Here is an 18,783-nt window from a genome sequence, read left to right as displayed (position 1 = left end):
TTCATGTTCTACACTCCAGCAAAACTACTAGCTGTTGACTTCCCTTACACACTTAATCTCTGTACAGCCCTTTGCCTTTTTTAATGTGGTCTGCCTTCTACCTGCAAGTCTCTTTTTTTCTTTTGGCTAACTCCCACACATGACCTCCAAGCTACTTCTCTCAACACCCTGCTATCCCTCTCCCCAAACTAAGGTGTGCACATAATACTCTGTTTTTCAATTGTTTACCTGTACTCAGAGTATAAACTCACTGAGACAGATATTCTTACCTATATATTCTCAGCACCTAGCACAGACCTGGCACATAGAAGGTGTATTAGTTTTCTAGTGCTGCCATAACAAAATAACGGAGTAGGTGGCTTAAAAAACATTTTCTCAGTTCTAGAGGCTAGAAGTCCAAGATCAAGGTGTTGGCAAGTTTGGTTTCTTCTGAGGCCTGTCTCTGGCTTGCAGATGGCCACCTTCTTAGTATATCCTCGCATGGTTTTTCCTCTGCATGCACACAGATATTTTAATGTCATAAAGACACAAGTCACCTTGGATTAGGGCCTACCCACATGACCTCATTTAACCTTAATTTTTTAAAGGGCCTATCTCCAAATACAGTCACATTCTGTGTTACTGGGGGTTAGATCTTCAATGTCAGAGTTACAGGGGACACACTTCACCCATAACAGAAGGCATTCAATAAGTATTTGCTGAATGGATGAAAAAGTTCTGTACCCATTTCAAGGGCTGTTGATCATTCTTGGGCTGCCTCTGTTTCTTCTCAACCCCATTCTTTGATGTTTCTAATTAATCACAGCCATTCAGCAAGTGACAAGGTTTCTGGTAGTGATGGAAGCAACTCCAAGCTGATATGAAGAATGTTCTTCAATATTTGGGAGGACTGGAAATGACTTCTCAGGGTCTGTCTCTGGATCAGTGATTCTCAAGCTTATTTTGCAGAGACATTGGGAGTGATGTGAAAATCTCGAAATTTACAAGAACATTTTGATTAGTTGCAATAAAAAAGAAAAAATACTTCTTAGTACTTTACACTATTTAATGAATTGACTGAGTTAGTGATATATTATTCATTCGGGAGTTTAGAGATTCAAAATATATGTAAGGGTACAAGGTGGAAATCCTCCCTCCTACTTCTGCCCCAGCTACACAGTTCTCCAAAACCAGTTACCAGTTTCTCAGGTATTTTCCCAGAGATATTTCAGGCATTTGCAGTACGTCCTTATTTAACATTGTCAGTAGGTTCTGTGACTTTAAGTAAAACATTGTATAATGAAACCAATTTTACGGTAGGCTAATCGATATAAACAATGGTTAAGTTCCAATGGCATCTCATCAACTTTATAATGAAATGACATTAAATGCAATGATGTTACTTGAGGAGCTGCTATATAAGCAAATATACTTCCATACATGATGTATAAAACACATGATGTTCTGCACCTTAATTTTTTCATTATGAATGTTTAGTATGGATATTTTTATTATAAAAAAGTTTTAAATTATAAATCACAGATTCGTTACAAATCCTATATTATCTATACCCATATCAACTATCCACCTTTATTCTGGTCCCCAGAGCTGAGACTCGGGTGAGGCAACAAGGTGTCTGGACACAATTTTAAGGAGACACTCACTCTCAGGGTTGCACTGGCACAGGTGTGACTCCTTAGATTTTGCTTTTTAAGCTTACTCCACCTGAGGCCCAGTCCTCTTGGCTCCAGTGGATTATCTTCAAGTAAATCTCAGCTGTATCATAGCTTGCTTTCTGTCTTACTGTATACTGGACATAGTTTCATATCAGAACAGAGCTGTTTCCATCTTGACATAATTTCATAGTACTACACTATATGAATATGCAGTGGTCTAGTCCCTATTCACGGTCATTTAGGTTGTTTCCTGTCTTGGTATTTTAAACAATGATACAATGATTGATTACATTACCCACCTCACATGTAAGTTTATCTGTAGAATTGAATACCTAACGTGAAGTTTACTATTTGGCATGATGACCACTTTTTGACCTTTGCTTATGTAATGAGAGAAAACGCTTCCTCAGTGTACTGTAGTTTGCATTTGTCTAATCATGAGTGAAGCTGGGCAACTTTTCATATGTTTGAAGACCATTTGTATTTCCTTTGCTATAAACTGTTTACCTCCATGGCCAATTTTTATTTTGGGCCTTTGTGTCAGATTAAAAATGGATACAAATTCTTTTACACACCCTCTGTCAAGAGGTGGGCCTCGTTTTTCCAGCCCTGATTCTGGCCTGGGGTGTGAATACTGTATCACTTCCAAGCCCTTAAGGGTAACTTCAGCCTCGGTTTATTAGAGCCCTGGGTCCCCTCATATGAAAAAGTATACCGCTCTGCCAGAGAGACCATGTGGTGAGGCCCTGAGGCTACATAGACATGTAGAGAGACCCAGCTGAATCCAGCCTTCCAAACACACACGCCAAGGTCTTCGATATGTCTTCTGGAGAGGCAAAAATCACCCAGCTGAGCCCTGCCCAAATTCTTGACTTATAGCAAAAACGGTAGTTGTTCTAAACTACTAAGTTTTGGAATAGTTTTTACACAGCAATAGAGAACCAGAACAGCATTCTTTTTTTGTCTTGCATTTTGGAGTTCTTCATATATTAGTAAAATAAGCCATTTGTTTGATATAGTGCAAATGGAGTTTTTCCTAGATCTTTTGGCTTTGCTTATTAAGGTTTTTTTAATTATGCAAAACTTGATAATTTTTATATAATAGAATTGATCATATTTTCTTCTAAAAACCAGCTAGGACATACAATTGAGGAAAAGATCATTTTTAAAAGATGAAATATCTATGATTAAACTAGATAAACTAGGACGAAGGAACTAAAAACTAAAGAAAAAATCTCAAAGAATCAAGGAAAATTTGAACAAATGTACCTTATTTACTTAGATTAAAAAACATTCCAAGTTGTTCTAGAATTTAATGTAATCACAGTAGAAATACCAAAAGGGTTTTTTTAGAGAAGGTAATTCTAAATTTTGTAGGAAAAATAACCAAGAATAGCTAGGAAAATTCAACCTACTTTTAGTCCTACCAAATAACAAAACATTATAAAGCTACAGTATTTTTAAATGTGGTACTCATCCATAAATAGAAATGATGATCAATTGAACAAAATACACATATATACATGCACACATACACTTGGTATATTTACAAATGCAGTATTTTAAGTGGAATGGGGGATGATGAGGTTTGGTGGGGGTTTTTTGTAATGATGGAAAACTGGGCAGCCATCCAGAAATTATAAAGTTGTGTCAGTTCTAGGATACATTTGGATAAATTCTAGATTAAATCTCACTCAAAGATTTAAATGTAAAAAAGCAAAATCATTTTTTAAAAAAGCAAATTACTTCTGAAGAGTTGTATAATCAGTCGAATGATTGGTTATAGGGATTCATCCCCAAAAGTTTAGGAATGATAACTTCAGAAACAGGAAAATACAAAACAAGTAGCGAAGCATCTCTTCATGTGAGGATGGAATAGGTATTCCGGTGTGTGTTACCCATGTTGTCTTTGAATTCAGAAATCTAACTGGAGTTTCCTCTATGTACGCATGACCCTCTGTTGGATTTGAGACAGGAAGATGTCTTAATTATCCCATGCATTTGCTAGCTTTCTATAGTTTAAAAATCACTTGCATATCCTTTTATCTCAACACCTTTATGAGGTCAGCGTTAAATTATCCTACCTAAACAGAAGACTTCATTTAAGCAAGTTATGTTTCTGCCACTTGTCCCCTTAAACTAGTTCTTTCAGTTTCCTCATCTATAAAATGGGTATTCCAATTAAATGAAACTTCTGCTAGGCCACAAGTCCATGACATAACCCAACAACTTCCAGCTCCTCCTGTCCCGGCTGTGTTACTGAGTAAACGATATATTACAACTCCGAGACCTTAATGTGTATGCACATGCTACTTCACTGAAAACTCAGCCACATGAGGAAGGTATATTTTTACCTCTATTTTCAGTAACAACTAAGCCAAGATGTGGCAAAGCTAAGAAATTTATCCTTGGTCATACACTACAAGTGAGCTGGGTTTGAACCCAGCAATCAGATTTCAAGGATTTCATGCTAAATAGCTGTGTCCTCTCGCTACCTTATAGCAACGGCCAATAGACATGCTCAGCTCAGCGTCACTAATAGGTGAAAATTAAAACCACAATGAGATACCATTTCTAAATTAAGAAGTGCTGGTGAGGATATGGAGAAAGGGGAACCCTTTTGCTCTGTTGGTGGGAATGCAGACTGGTGCAGCCACTGTGGAAAGCAGTATGGAGATATCAAAAAAAAATTTAAATGGATCTTTTTGACCCAGCAATTCCACTTTTGGGAGTATATCCTAAGGAACCCGAAACACTAATTTGAAAGAACATAAGCACTCCTATGTTCATTGCAGCATTATTTACAATCACCAAGATATGGAAGTGGCCCAATTGCCCATTGGTAGATGAGTGGAGAAAACAACTGTAGGACATTTACACAATGGAATACTACTCAGCCATAAAAAAGGAAAATTTACCCTTTGTGACTATGGATGGACTTGGAGAACATTGTGCGAAGTGAAATAAGCCAGTCAGAGAAAGACAAATACCAAATGATTTCACTCTTATGTGGAATCTAATAAACACACTGAACTAACAAGGAAAACAGAGACAGACTCATAGATGGAGAGCAGATGCCAGTGATGGGGAGGAGGTTAGGGGATGGAGGCATTGAGCAAAAAGGAAAAAGGACGCATGGACACAGACAACAAATGATTGCTGCAGGAGGGGCGTATAAGGGGACTAAATGGCGATGGAAAAAAATACAACGAAGATTAAATAAAGAACCAAAATGTAGCAAACCATAGCCGGTTGGCTTTCAAATTCGGATGTCTGTGGCTGAGAGTGCCAGATATGAGTCCTGGATGGATTTGGGCTTCTTTGCCGCCCTACCCTCTCCACCACAACGCTGCCATAAAGCCTAAATTCCAGGGAAGTCGGCTTTAGAAAAAGCACTAAACCAACACGTTTTACGAAGAGAGAGAAGTAAGCAATGGAATGATTTGGCTCTTAGAGGCAACTCGGAAAATGGAGACACAAACACGCCGGCGTCTCCGCAGCCTCCCTTCAGGTGGCGCTGTAGGACCAACCCCGTTTCCAAGTGCCGTCGCCTCAATTTGGCCTCCCCAGAGGCTATAGAGCACCAAGGCTAGAGAAGCACTTCCCAGGACCCGCCCAGGCCGCGCGAGCACCATCCACTTCCGCTTCCGGTGCTTTATTCCAGAAGTAGATTTTTGAGGCAGCGTGTAGGTTAGTGTGGCCTTTCGTCGGCTTCCACCATGGCGTACCGTGGCCAGGGTCAAAAAGTGCAGAAGGTGATGGTGCAGCCCATCGTATCCTACGCAGGATGTCAGGACTGGGAGGTTCGGGCCAGAAAACGGGCGGGGTGGGGGCGACCTAAAGGGTAGACAGCCAGCAGGCTCGGGGGAGCGAGGTGCTCCTTCATCCACTTCCTGTGAGTCCTTGGGGCGCCCGAGCCCGAGAGGAAGTGGGGACGGGTGGGAGGTGGATTTTGCCAGACCCCCACCGGGGTGCGCGGGAAGGGCGGTGGGGAGCGGGGAGGGCCCTCTAGATTAGGTAGAGCGTGAGAACGGGAGGTGTCGGTCTTAGGGAGGAGGAGGATGGCGCCACAGGAAACTCCAAGAAAGGAAGAGAATGAGAGGGGATTCTTAAGAATATTTAGGAATTCTTAATGAGTGCCTAGTTGGACACTTTTCCTGGCGAATTTGTTTTACGTAAAACAGATTCGATGAGGGCAGTGACTAGTTTCAGGGAGCAGAGTGTATGCTGTGCGTGTATTTTTTCTTTAACCGTTGGTGCAGAACCTTATCTTCAGATACTTGCAAAATGTACGTAAGTTGTCGTTTCGTCTTAATGTTATCACTGTGTTTTAGCTAAAAATTAGGGAGATCGGAGGGGTATTCTAGGGGAAGGGGTGCAGGGAAAGCTTTGATGTAGTAAAATGTGAAGCCATGGTAACTGCAAGCATGTAAAGAATTGTGTCATTTTACAAGGTCAAAATTGCTCATTTCAAAAAGGAATTATTGGGTGTGCTGGGGATGTGTGTGAAGGGACTGAGCGATAAAGGACACGGACAACAGTGTGGTGATTGCGGAGGGAGGAGTGGAGGTGGAAGAAGGTGGTGGGGGGAGGCCAGGTTCAAAGGGTTTAGGGACAGCCTACTTTTCCTTGAGGGCATTTTTCGCAACAGTCTGAGTTGGCAGGGTAGTGTTTAAATTGTCTCTGGAAGAAAATGTAGGTAAATTTTAGTGACAACACAATTGAAAAACATTAATTTCAAGCCACTGTAATTTTTAATCACCAGAATTGAGGGTTTCTCCCCTGGTTGTTAGATGTGAGACGCAGAAAACTAAGAAACTAGAATAAGCTGTTTGGCAGCTGGATTTTGCTCTAGTGGATAAAGAAGTAGAAATTACTGCTTTGTGCTACACTGACATCAATCTTCACTCTAAATGTATTGAAACTAAAAGCAGTAAGAAATAAGAGTCCCAAGATCACAGGGAAATTAAGTTCTCTAACTTGGGACAGTCTGGTCCTAATGCACTGTTTATTAAATGAGAATGTTTCTTGGAAAGTAACTAGACTTGGTTATAATGAGTCAAATGGCTAAAACTGTTGGCTTTTTTTAAAAGTTTTTTTAGGAGCCATATTTTTCTATTATTTGACCAAAGTGATTGGATTTTGTGTACTTACTTTTTAACATTTCTATTTTTATGATTATTTCAGAGATCTCGGATTCAGGTGTGGCTTTATGAGCAAGTGAATATGCGGATAGAGGGCTGTATCATTGTGAGTACCCAGGATGTCCAGGGTATTTTATCTCAGAGCAGGTTGTTATAGAAAAAGATCTCACCAAAAAATGAAAGACACAATGGCCAGCCAGACATAGTAGGTGTTTAATAATAATTGACTCCCTCGTGTTAATAACACATCTTCCCCTCACCTCCCAGCTCAGGTGTACATTAGTATAACGGGGGATGTAGTTGGAAAGATTTGAAGAAAATTATGAGGTGATTTGTAATTCACCTTATAAGGGTGCAGGTATGGTGGGAGCTGATCAGAGGCTTTGTGGAAGCGTGAAGATGTGATTAGAGTTGGGACTTGAGGGGTAAGATTTACACGAGTCACTTAGCTTCTGTACAGCTTTTAGTAGTTGGAATAGTAGGGAAAGGAGAAGAGAAATGGCCTGCCAGAGCGGTGTACAAAAAGTCAAAGACCCCACCCAAGGAGCGTTTTGCAGGGCCCACTGTCCTTGCCTCGTTGTTCTATTTGATAGGGATTGGTTAACTCATAACATTGAGGGAAAATTAATTTTTAAAAATGATCTAGACAACATTAGTATTTGAAATGAGGGACCAAAAAAAAAAGAGGCAGGTGAGGATTAATAGAGCATTAGCTTTGGGTTAGGTGATACCTCATAGAGCTGGGTGGGGTTTGTTAAATAAGACTTCCAGGATGGCAGAATTCCCTCAGTGATATTTTAAAGAAAGGTGAGATGTCGCTGAAATTGTGCCCTTTAGACATCATGGACTTCCTCAGTAATCTCATCTTACCGGTTTACTAGGTGGAAAAAACGAGTAGCGGTTAGTGGTGATAGTGTCTCGTGGGGAACATGGGGAAAGTGGTGGCAGAAGTTGACTCATATACATACACATACACTCGATCGGGTGGGATATAAAAGTCAGGGAGAGTGGCTCTTTGGCATAGCTAATGAAATCTGAAGTCCAAAAGGTTCCAGAAATAATGGAGCGCATTCTGGTTTTCTTTGTTTAAAAAGCAGCTTAGAGTGGGAGGTGGTGTTTCATCTGAACCAAGAGTGAAGGGGTGAATTTTTGAAGTTAGTTGGCATTTCTGTATCTATTTGGTTTGGATGTGATATTACTTGAATGACAGTCAATGGCTTGTTTTCCTAGGGTTTTGATGAATACATGAACCTCGTATTAGATGATGCAGAAGAGATTCATTCTAAAACAAAGTCAAGAAAACAACTAGGTAAGAGTATGGATAGTCCTACAGAATTTAAGAAATTTTTATTGCAAAATTGATTGAGTTGTAACTTAGTTCATGTTTAAATTTAGTTTACACTAGACACGTTATTATTGCGGGGGGAATATGCTCTTGGAATCATCCTTTTTCACTTATTCCTTACCCCACTCCGTTTCTCCTTCCGTCTCTCCACTTAGATAACCTTCATCTGTGTCTATACTAAAGATTAATGGGGTTAAATCTAATGGTCAGTACTAGTCCTCGTTTTACCAAGCTCTCCACAGCATTTGGCTCTGGTTGGCCACAGTGCCGAGCCTCCTTAAAACACTTGGTTCCTTTGGCTCTGTGATACTATACTCGGGTTTTTACTTTTCATCTCTGGTTACTGCTTTCCAGACTTTGTACATTCATTGAGCTCTAACCATTAAATGTTTAAAATGCTCAAAGCTTGGTTGTAGGCCCTCCTGTCCCTCGGTGTTTTCTTAGGCACTCAAGACCACCTTCCGCTACCGTCTGTATACAGTCATATGCCTCATGACGACATATTGGTTAACGACAGACTGCATATACCGTGGTGCTATACCATACAGCCTAGGTGTGAGTAAATGCACTCTGTGTTTGCACAACTACAAAATCACCTGCTGACTGCATTGACTCCCAAATTTACAGCTAGCCCTAGACCTCCCTGAGCCTATTAAACATTTCTACTTGAGTGTGTCAAAGGCTCCTGAATGGCAACATATCAGAAGTCAAACTTAGTTCCCACCCCTCACCCTTTTATAGCTGTTTTAGTGTTCCCTGCCTTACTGAATAGCACCAATTTCTATTTAGTTTACTAATTGATTTCTCTGCCACCACCTCATCCCCCTCCAGTTTGCTCTGTGGGGTGTACTAATCTTTGAAAAGCACCTATCTGACCTTGTCATCGCTTTGCTTGACATCCTTCCTTCACTGGCTTCCTGCTGCTAACAGGATGAGAAAATGTTTAATGTGTTTTTCAAGGTTTTTCATGATCTGAGCTTATCTCCATCTCCTCTCTGCTTCATTTTCTGAGCTTTGTCCACATTTGTTTTTTCCAGTTCTTTGATTCTGCACATTTACTCTGCTGTAAATCTTTGTATATCCTGTTCCCTGTGTCCTTAGGACTCAGATGAAATGTCACCTCCCAGGGTTTGGTTTTGTTTTGTTTTGCTTGGGGTGGGGGTAGGGGGCAGGGATCAGGGCTCTCTGAGTTTGTAGTAAAATGTGCATTAGCGGTATTATTTTATTAATCGCTCTCCCACTGGACCACATGCTCCATAAGCGCACGCATCCCATCTTTTCTGCTCCCTGTGTGCTCAGTGCCTAACTCAGTGCCTGGCATGTAGTAGAAACTCAAAAATATTTGGTCAGTGAACACAATTTTTTATGCCAGTTAATAAGAGTCTTTAGGATTCATGACTTCATCAAGAAAAACAATCATTTTGGTAAAATCCCATTAACTTAGGTTTATTTAGGCATTTTGTTTTTAATTGTTTTAATGCTCAGGACTTTTATCCGTGGCGGGTTTCAGGTGTCTCTTTTATCCAGACCCTGAGGTTCTCATGAGCCTGTAATAGATACGCGGAGAGTAGATTCTGAAGATTGTTGTTTCGCGCACTTCTTCCTGCTTAGGCTATTTTTGTGAAAACCTGGATTTTTAAAATTTAAACATGTCATGCTAGGAAGTGCAGGCTAGCCTTATTGACATAGAATTTATAAATAATTTACAAAGTGTTGAATTCCCATAGTAGTATCTTGTGAATGTAGGAAAGATTAATACCACCTGTTGTAGAAGCCTGGGCAAGTTTAATCACTGCTGGGGTTGATTGACAGTTCTCAAGCTGCTCTGCTGAGCTCCAATGTTCCTGAACATATTTATGGGCATTTCTCAGGGAAAAAAGTATTCTCTGCTCAAATAAGTTCATGAAATGTTGGGTGGGACTTAAACAGGTCTGTTTATTGAAGGATGAAATCTTTAATGTAACTAAGAGCTCCAAGGGTGGGGTTCTAGTATGCTGCGTTTTCTAACTTGGCAGGCAACACAATTTCCAACTTCTACAAACTCAGAGCATCAGGAAGTGTTGGGGCAGACCTATTTAGTCAACTTAGTCTACAGAAACTGTACTTTTCATAAAGTAACATTTCTCTACCTTCATTAAGTTACTGGGTTTTTTTCATTAGATTATTGTTTAAAAAGTACATTTGCTCTAATATACACAGCCTTTCAGTATCTGGGTATTTGAAAATGTTCACATACAAGAAAATATTTTCAAAATTGCTTAAGAACCATTCAAAATTCTGAGGCTAAAACATTGTCTGAGTAGCTATTAAGAGCTTTTCTTTTTAATTTTGTGTTTCAGGTCGGATCATGCTGAAAGGAGATAATATTACTCTCCTGCAAAGTGTCTCCAACTAGAAATGACTAATGAGATGAAGACTTGTTGAGGAGCAGTACAGTTTGTGTTTTTTTTAGGTGTTCTTTGTTGCAGGTAGTCCTTGAACATTTATTCATATTGTTTTGATTACCCTTTTGTTATTGCCGGATGACAATAAATGCTATGTGATTGTTTATTAAAAAATTCACATTGTTCTTTCTATCCAGTGGTAAGAGACCTTTTACACAGTGGCACCATTAGCTGTTGGTATTTTAGTTTCTGAAGAGTGGCTGTTGGTGGGCATTTGCTTTTCACAGAGCCTGCTCTATAGATGCTTAAGTAGGAATTCTTTCTGATACTGGGCGGGGGAGAATAGGAAGGTTCCCGACAATGAAGGCTGCTACACTGTAATGTATGTCTTCATCATCAATTCTAATTCTGGATGCTGGAACACTGGAGTTTGTAACCACAGTAGGTTGGGGACATACCATCTATAGTATTTCATAGAGTTATTGTGTGTTCGTTAATTTTTTTTAAAGATTTTATTTATTTTTAGAGAGAGGGGAAGGGAAGGAGAAAGAGAGGGAGAGAAACATCAATGTGTGGTTGCCTCTTATGTGCCCCCCCACTGGGGACCCAGCCTGCAGCCCAGGCATGTGTCCTGACTGGGAATCAGACCAGCAACCTTTTGGTTTGCAGGCCCGCGCTCAGTGCACTCAGCTACACCAGTAAGATCAGAATGTGAGAAGTATTTGGGTATAGGCAAAGAATGAAATGTCTTAAAAATTTATTAAAAAGAAGCTCGTTAAGAGTTAACAGGAGGGAGACGGTGAGATTGGTAACGTGAAAAAAAGACTATAAGCAGTGTGTTAATTGGGAAAACACCTGTCTCTTTTCTCTTTTAAGAATTTTGGTTCCTGCCCCAGTAATTGCTTATTTCCTAATTTAATTGTGTGGACATATCTCTCCTTCCCCCAATATCTCAAGATGGTTCTAGTTAGAATTCTGTAAAATGGTTATTGAGCATCTGCTGCTAACACAGGGCTGCTAGGCACAAAGTTGAATAAATACAATGAAACAGGCTGGCAAACAAAACAAATAGCTTCAATACCACGTGCGAAGTGCTATTTGAATTGGATCTTGAAAATGAGAAAGGCCTTCCTTAAAATTCTGATAATGGAGCCCTGGCTGGTGTGGCTCTGGGTTGAGGGCCAGGTCCCCAGTAGGGAGTGCATGAGAGGCAACCACACATTGATGTTTCTCCCTCCAGTCCTCTCTCTAAAAATAAATAATAAAACTTAAAAAAAAATTTTCTTTTAAAGTTCTGGTAATGGACAGTCTTACCAAGTGCCAGCCAGGAGGGACCAAGAGGTCCATTTCCTGCCTTTCTAAGTGCCTATGAGGGAGATACAGAACTTTTCTTTAAACTGAGTAAAAGAAACCCTTTGTGAGAGAGATTGGTAGGTGAGTGTAGAAATCTAGCTATACAACTTGGCATTCTAGGAGTTCTGCTGTTTGAACTTGAGCTTTTTTAGTAATATTTTGAAATAAAGGGCTGCTTTAGTTATCAACATTTGAGTTTGAAATTCATTGAACTTGCAACAGCATGCAAAGAAAAACATTGGGCAGCAGAGGGAGTTGCAGCCCTAAGGCTGCTTCAGCCTTTCCGGTGAAAAGCTTTTTAAGAGCAGAGTAAAGACTGCAGCTTTCTTGGCACCAAAGTAGCTGGGAAGAAGGATTAAAGCTGGAGCAGTATAATCCCTAAGAAAACCTGCTGCCTGCTGCTTCCATTTCCCTGTGCAGCCTTTCTGACCTGGATGGCCTGTGTAAGCAGAACTGCCTGCTGTGGCTTACTCTGAATGGATCAGGACGTGGAAGATTCTATTTTTGACAAAGCAAATGATAGAAATAAGGTACAGTTGAACGTACAATTGATTTCTGTATTTAGAAATCTCGGCTGGCTTTGTGCTCCATCAGAACATGTGGTTGCTTTTTAAGTTAGTACTTTTCCACAATCTGTAGATTTTTTTCTTCCAACCAGAATTTGTATTGTAAGAGGCATTACACTCTACTTCCTTGAGGTTATTAAAGCATGCTGCTGAGAAGCTGCTCTTGGTGGCAGCCCTTGGTATGTGAGCAGTTATTTTTCTGGAATGGCTGTTGGTTTCCAGAGGGGTTTTGCTATCCACACATTAACTCTCTTGTAACATTCTTAAAGGGGGGCGGAGGGGAGAATTAGACTGATAAAGTGCTGATGCTGGGCATGATGTTCTTTAGCAGCCGGTGGGGAGAAAGAAAGATAAGATTTTGTGTTTGTAGGTACCAGCTATTGTATCACATTTGTCAGTTTCAGGATAGAGTGGATCTCAATTTGGATGAAGCATTACTGACCAGGAAGTGTCATGGGTGTTATCTAGGGCAGCATCTCATGTTACCTGAGTGACACAGGTGCTTTTTCTTAATTTCTTTTAGAACTAATAACCACCTATTCGCGGCATGCTTTTGGGAGATAAGATGCTTGGTAAAATTTAAGGTGGCATAAGAACTTAAGTCTATTAGTACCTAGAGTTTAATTTTTTTTTCCCTAGAGTTTAATTTTAATTTAAAACTTACATGCAGTTGAATTTAAAAAATTGAGTATAAAAATATTAGCTTAGTACATATTAATGATCAAAATGCAAACACTATAGAAAATTACAAAGTAGAACACAAAAGTCCCTTCTTTCCCCGTCAGTATTTTCCATAGGTCACCACTATTAAGAAATAATTATTAGCTGGTTATTTCTTTAAAAATTTAATTTCTGGTTTTGGTAAAATACACATACTATTTACTGTGCTAGTCATAATTAAGTATACAGCTCAATAGTGTTAAATATATTCACACTGTTGTGCAACCCGTCTTTAGAACCTTTTCATCTTACAAAACTGAAACTCTATACCATTAAACAACTCTCCCTCCCTTTTCCAGCCCCTGGCAACCAGCATTGTACTTCCTGTTTCTGAGTTTGACTACTCCAGATATATTAAGTAGAGTCATAAAGTATTTGTCTTTGTGACTGGCACATTTAATTTAGCGTAATGTCCTCGAGGTTCATCCTTGTTGTAGACTGTCAGAATTTTCTTCTCAAGGCTAAATCTATTGCATGTATGCCTGCCACATTTTTTCTACATATTCGGTTGTCGATACACAAGTTGCTTCCACCTTTTGATGATTGTGAATAACACTGCTATGAACATGGGTGTACAAATATCTTTTGGGAGACCCTGCTTTCAATTCTTTTGAGTATATGCCCAGAATTTTTTTTTTTTTTTTTTTTTTTTTTGAGGAACAGCAGCTTCAACATTTTACATTCTTACCAACAGTGCACAAAAGTTCCAGTTTTCCCACATGGGCAGAACTTTTCTCTATTTTTGATAGCAACCATCCTAATGGTGGTGAGGTTGTCTCATTGTGGTTCTGATTTGCTTTCCCATAACAATTAGTGATTGGAACATCTTTTCATGTTTATCAGTCATTTGTATATCTTTGGAGAGTTCTTTGTCCATTTTTAAACATTTTTTTGTTGAGTTTTTTTTTAACATTCTCCCATTTTGTGGGTTGCATGTTTACTCTGTTATGCTTTTTGATGCACAGGAGTTTCCATTTTAATGTAATCAGTTTATTTTTGTTGCTGATGCTTTTGGTGTCATAGGTATTTTTATTTACTTCTGAAGATGTCCCTCTGCAGTTTGACTCTTAAAGACAAAATTTGGACATATTTTCATGTTAAACAGCTCAGATGTATTCCATTGTGTGAGTCTCTTAATTTTAATCACCCTATTGATGGATATTTTAGGCTTTTTCCAATATTTTGCCATTAAAAGTTTTGTAATTACATCTCTGTACTTGTTTTTCTCCATTTACGTTTTCTGTGAGATGAAATTTTAGAAGTGGAGTTGCTAGATCAAAGGATGTACACATTTAAAAATTCTATAGGTACTCTAAATTGCCTTAAGGTACATTTGAGAAAATTGACTTCCTCATACAAACAAACCATCAAGCATTAATTTTTATGAAACTCATAGGCTTATTGTGAGGCTACTATGAAATAACTGCTACCATCCTAAGGATGCCAGAATAGAAAAAAGGAAAAAAATCTGGTTTTTGATGACTTTTGAATCACTGAATTAATCAGCTCTGGAACTGCCCCTACCACCAAACTTTGTTACATGAGAATAAATTTCCTGGTTGGATTCTTTGTTACAACTAAAGCATTGTATCTAAGAACAATGTCAGAACAGGGGTGCTTATTTTCAGTACCTTTTAAGCTTGGAAGGGAATTAGTTGTTCAGTGAAGAATTGTTAAATGCCATGGTTGAGAAAGTTTGCAATTGAAGTAAAAATCTTGGACTATGTTGCGGGGGGGGGGGATTTCAAATGAAATGATGTTTTATAAATTGACCTTGTATCCTTTGACCTGACTAAACTCAATTATTAATTCTGGTAGCTTTTTTGTGTATTGCTTGATATTTTCTATATAAATGGTCCTTTTGTCTGCAAATGAAAATGTAAGAAATAAAATTTCAAATAGTAGTAGCTTTGGACTTCTGGCCAAGATGGAGGCATAGGTAGATATACTTTGCCTCCTCACATAACCAAAAGAAGGACAACAACAAATTTAGAAACAAAAAAATAACCAGAACCGCCAGAAAATCAAACTGTATGGAAGTCCCACAGCCAAGGAGTTAAAGAAGAAACATCCAGACTGGTAGGAGGGGCAGAGATGGGCACCCAGGGTGGAGAGGACTCGTGGCAAGGTGGCAGCTGGAGGATGGGGGCAGACGAGGCGATGGCTGGCAGAGTGAGCGGTCCTATATTTCCGTGCAGATAAACTAAGAGAAATAACTAGGGAGCGAGACACTGTGCAACCCAGAGTTCCAGTGTGGGGAAATGAAGCCTCAAAACCTCTGACTGAAAAAAACTTTGGGGACTGTGGCAGTGGGAGAAAATCCCAGCCTCACAGAAGAGTTTGTTGGAGAGATCCACAGTGTCCTAAACACACAAACCCACCTACCTGGGAATCGGCACCAGAACGGCCCAGTTTGCTTGTGGGTAGCAGAGGAAGTGACTGAAAGTCAGCTGAGAGCTGAGCAAGCAGCATTGTTCCCTCTAGGACCCCTCTCCCACATGCAGTGCCATAACACAGCCACATGGGTTGTCCTGCCCTGGCAAATACCTAAGGGTCTGCTCCTTACTTTGTGACAGACGGAGACAAAAAAAAGAAAATGGCCCAAATGAAAGAACAGATCAAAGCTCCAAAAATAGAACTAAGCAATCAAGAGATAGTGAACCTATCCAATGCAGAGTTTGAAACACTGAGAATCAGGATACTCACAGAATTGGTTGAGTATGGCAGCAAAATAGAGGAAAAAGTGAAGGCTATGAAAAGTGAAATAAAAAATATATACAGGGAACCAAGACTGAAGGGAAGGAAACCAGGACTCAAATCAATGATTTGGAGCAGAAGGCAGAAATAAACATTCAACCAGAACAGAATGAAGAAACAAGAATTCAAAAAAGTGAGGAGAGGATTAGGAACCTCCAGGACATCTTTAAACATTCCAACATCCAAATCATAGGGGTGCCAGAAGGAGAAGAGGAAGAACAAAAAATTGAAAACTTATTTGAACAAATAATGAAGGAGAACGTCCCCAGTCTGGCAAAGGAAATAGACTTCCAGGAAGTGCAGGAAGCTCAGAGAGTCCCAAAGAAGCTGGACCCAATGAAGGACACACCACGGCACATCATCATTACATTACCCAAGATTAAACAAAAGGAGAGAATCTTAGAAGCAGCAAGAGAAAAGGAGACAGTTACCTACAAAGGACTTCCCATAAGACTGTCCGCTGATTCTCAAAAGAGACCTTACAGGCAAGAAGGGGCTGGAAAGAAGTATTCCAAGTCATGAAAGGCAAGGACCTACATCCAAGATTACTGTATCCAGCAAAGCTATCATTTAGAATGGAAGGGCAGAGAAAGTGCTTCTTAGATAAGGTCAGGTTAAAGGAGTTCATCATCACCAAGCCCTTATTATATGAAATGTTAAAGGGATTGATCTAAGAAAAAGAAGATAAAAAATATGAACAATAAAAATGACAGCAAACTCACAGTTATTAACAACCATACCTAAAACAAAACCATCAGCAAACAACTAGAACAGGAACCGAACCACAGAAATGGAGATCACATGAAGGGTTATCAACAGGGGAGTGGGTGGGGGAGAGGGGGGGAAGGTACAGAGAAAAAGTAGCATAAATGGTAGGTAGAAAATAGGGGGAGGTTAAGAATAGTATAGGAAATGTAGAAGCCAAAGAACTTATGGGTATGACCCATGGACATGAACTATAGGGGGGGAATGTGGGAGCGAAGGGGTGGGTAGGATGGAGTGGAGTGAAGGAGGGGAAATCGGACAACTGTAGTAGCATAATCAATATATTTTTAAAAATTTATGAGTCTCAATTATGTAGAAAACAAGTGAAGTTACAAATGGTTAAAATAATTTTGGCTTTCATAATTTCCCATGGTACAGTCAGTCATGTGTCACATAACATTTTGGTCAATGATGGACTACATATATGACGGTGGTATACCATATAGCCTAGTTGTGCAGTAGTCTGTATCATCTTGGTTCACGTGAACACACTATGCCATTCACAAAATAATGAAATCAGCTAATGTTGTGTTTCTCATAATATATCTCCATTGTTAAGTGGAACATGGCTGTATTTACCTTTGTTGAGATTTCTGTTTCTTCATATGGCTTTGATTTACTCTCCAGTATCTTTTCATTTCACCCTTGAACATTTTTTGCAGGGCAGGCCTAGTAGTAACAAATGCTCAGATTTTGTTTATATGGGAATATCTTAATCTCTCCTTTTTTCTTGAAGGATAATTTTGCCAGATGTAGGATTTTCATTTGGCAGGGTTTTTTTCCTAAGATTGTATTTATTTATTTTTAGACAGAGGGGAAGGGAAGGAGAAAGAGAGGAAGAAAAACATCAATGTGTGGTTGCCTCTGGCATGCCCCCTACTGGGGACCTGGCCTGCACTCCAAGCATGTGCCCTACCTGGAAATCGAACCAATGACCCTTTGGTTCACAGGCCCATGCTCAATCCACTGAGCTATACTAGCCAGGGCTCTGGCAGGTTTTTTAAAGCACTATGAGTGTATAAGTGCACTGCCATCTGGACTCCAAAGATTCTGATAAGAAATCCAATTATCCTATGAGGATCCCTTGTGCATATGTGATAAGTCACTTTTGTTGCTTTCAGGATTCTCTCTCTTTTTTTTGGCTTTTGAATATTTCATTCTAATGTGTCTCAGGGTCAGTCTCTTTGAGTTCATCTTACTTGGAACTTACTGAGTGTCTTGGATCGTTGTTTGTTTTTTTTTTCATACATATCTTTACTACTTACAAGGACCTTTGACATATTTTTGATTCTCATAACAACCCTGTGAGGTAGGCAGGTTACAGTTATTTAAGGTGCTTTTTCCATAAACACTGAAGAATGACCAGGGAAGTTTGCTTTTGGACCCTAGTTTTTAAGTATTTAAAGAATAAATAAACTTTTAAAAAGCTGTTTTTCTGACTAACTTTAGTTTCAGAAATTGTATTAAACATTTTTTATTTTCCTGGCCCATCCTTTACAAAGGAGACAAGAAGATAGAAAGTTTCTGAAGTCCATTTTTGGATTCTTTGGACCCTGACTAAGCAACATTTTTGCTCACTTTTTTTGAGGAGCAGGTGGGTGTTGACTGTCTAGATGTAGATGTTCTGAAAATCAATGCTGGGGTCTCGCCTTTGGAACAAGATGTACCATAATTTAGGTGTGTGGAACTTAAAGAGTCTTTCTTTCTGCTGTCTTCAGGTTGAGTTTACTTGTAGGAGTGGTAGGATTGCTCTTTAATGCTAACAGAAAGCGTCTACTTTTACCATGATGTTTAGCTGTTTTGTTGCATGTTTTACAAATAATCAACAATACACTTTTGGAGTCTTTGTACTTTTCCACAATTTTTGCTTTTTAAAAACTAAATATCATTTCTTCCTTCTTGATTAAGAAGTTTTCTTTTGGGGTATTAGATTGAGCTTGGGTTTGAGGCACTCTCCAGAATTGTCCAGAACCAACAACTGAGACAGTATAGACATGTTCTTTCAAAAGTGCTTTTTTGCATAGGAGATAGCGGGCCGGGCCCAGGCAGCTGTCTTGCAGTCACTGCACTGGCCTCAAGGTAGTCCTGTCTCAT

General features: G+C 39.5%; 1 protein-coding gene and 1 pseudogene across 1 annotated transcript; one reads left to right on the top strand and one right to left on the bottom strand.

Moving 5' to 3' along the window:
* The first annotated feature begins 5,302 nt into the window (after positions 1–5,302).
* SNRPE (small nuclear ribonucleoprotein polypeptide E) lies at positions 5,303–10,702 on the top strand. Its single transcript, XM_024571394.3, has 5 exons — positions 5,303–5,428; positions 5,918–5,944; positions 6,843–6,905; positions 8,030–8,108; positions 10,484–10,702. The coding sequence occupies exons 1-5, from the start codon at positions 5,375–5,377 to the stop codon at positions 10,537–10,539; spliced, it is 279 nt and encodes a 92-aa protein (XP_024427162.1). The 5' UTR covers positions 5,303–5,374; the 3' UTR covers positions 10,540–10,702.
* A 7,450-nt stretch (positions 10,703–18,152) lies between these two features.
* Positions 18,153–18,783, bottom strand: LOC112315855 (UPF0711 protein C18orf21 homolog pseudogene; annotated as a pseudogene).

This window comes from Desmodus rotundus, chromosome 12, assembly GCF_022682495.2.
Source record: "Desmodus rotundus isolate HL8 chromosome 12, HLdesRot8A.1, whole genome shotgun sequence".
NCBI classification, from domain to species: domain Eukaryota; kingdom Metazoa; phylum Chordata; class Mammalia; order Chiroptera; family Phyllostomidae; genus Desmodus; species Desmodus rotundus.
This window is presented reverse-complemented; position numbering and strand designations above follow the sequence as displayed.

Bases quoted from the DNA above. Each gene is read 5' to 3' on its own strand.
- SNRPE (XM_024571394.3), top strand. From the start codon at position 5,375: ATGGCGTACCGTGGCCAGGGTCAAAAAGTGCAGAAGGTGATGGTGCAG. The intron at 5,429-5,917 runs GTATCCTACGCA...CCGTTGGTGCAG, and splicing joins AGGTGATGGTGCAGCCCATC to AACCTTATCTTCAGATACTT. The intron at 8,109-10,483 runs GTAAGAGTATGG...TTTGTGTTTCAG, and splicing joins AAAGTCAAGAAAACAACTAG to GTCGGATCATGCTGAAAGGA.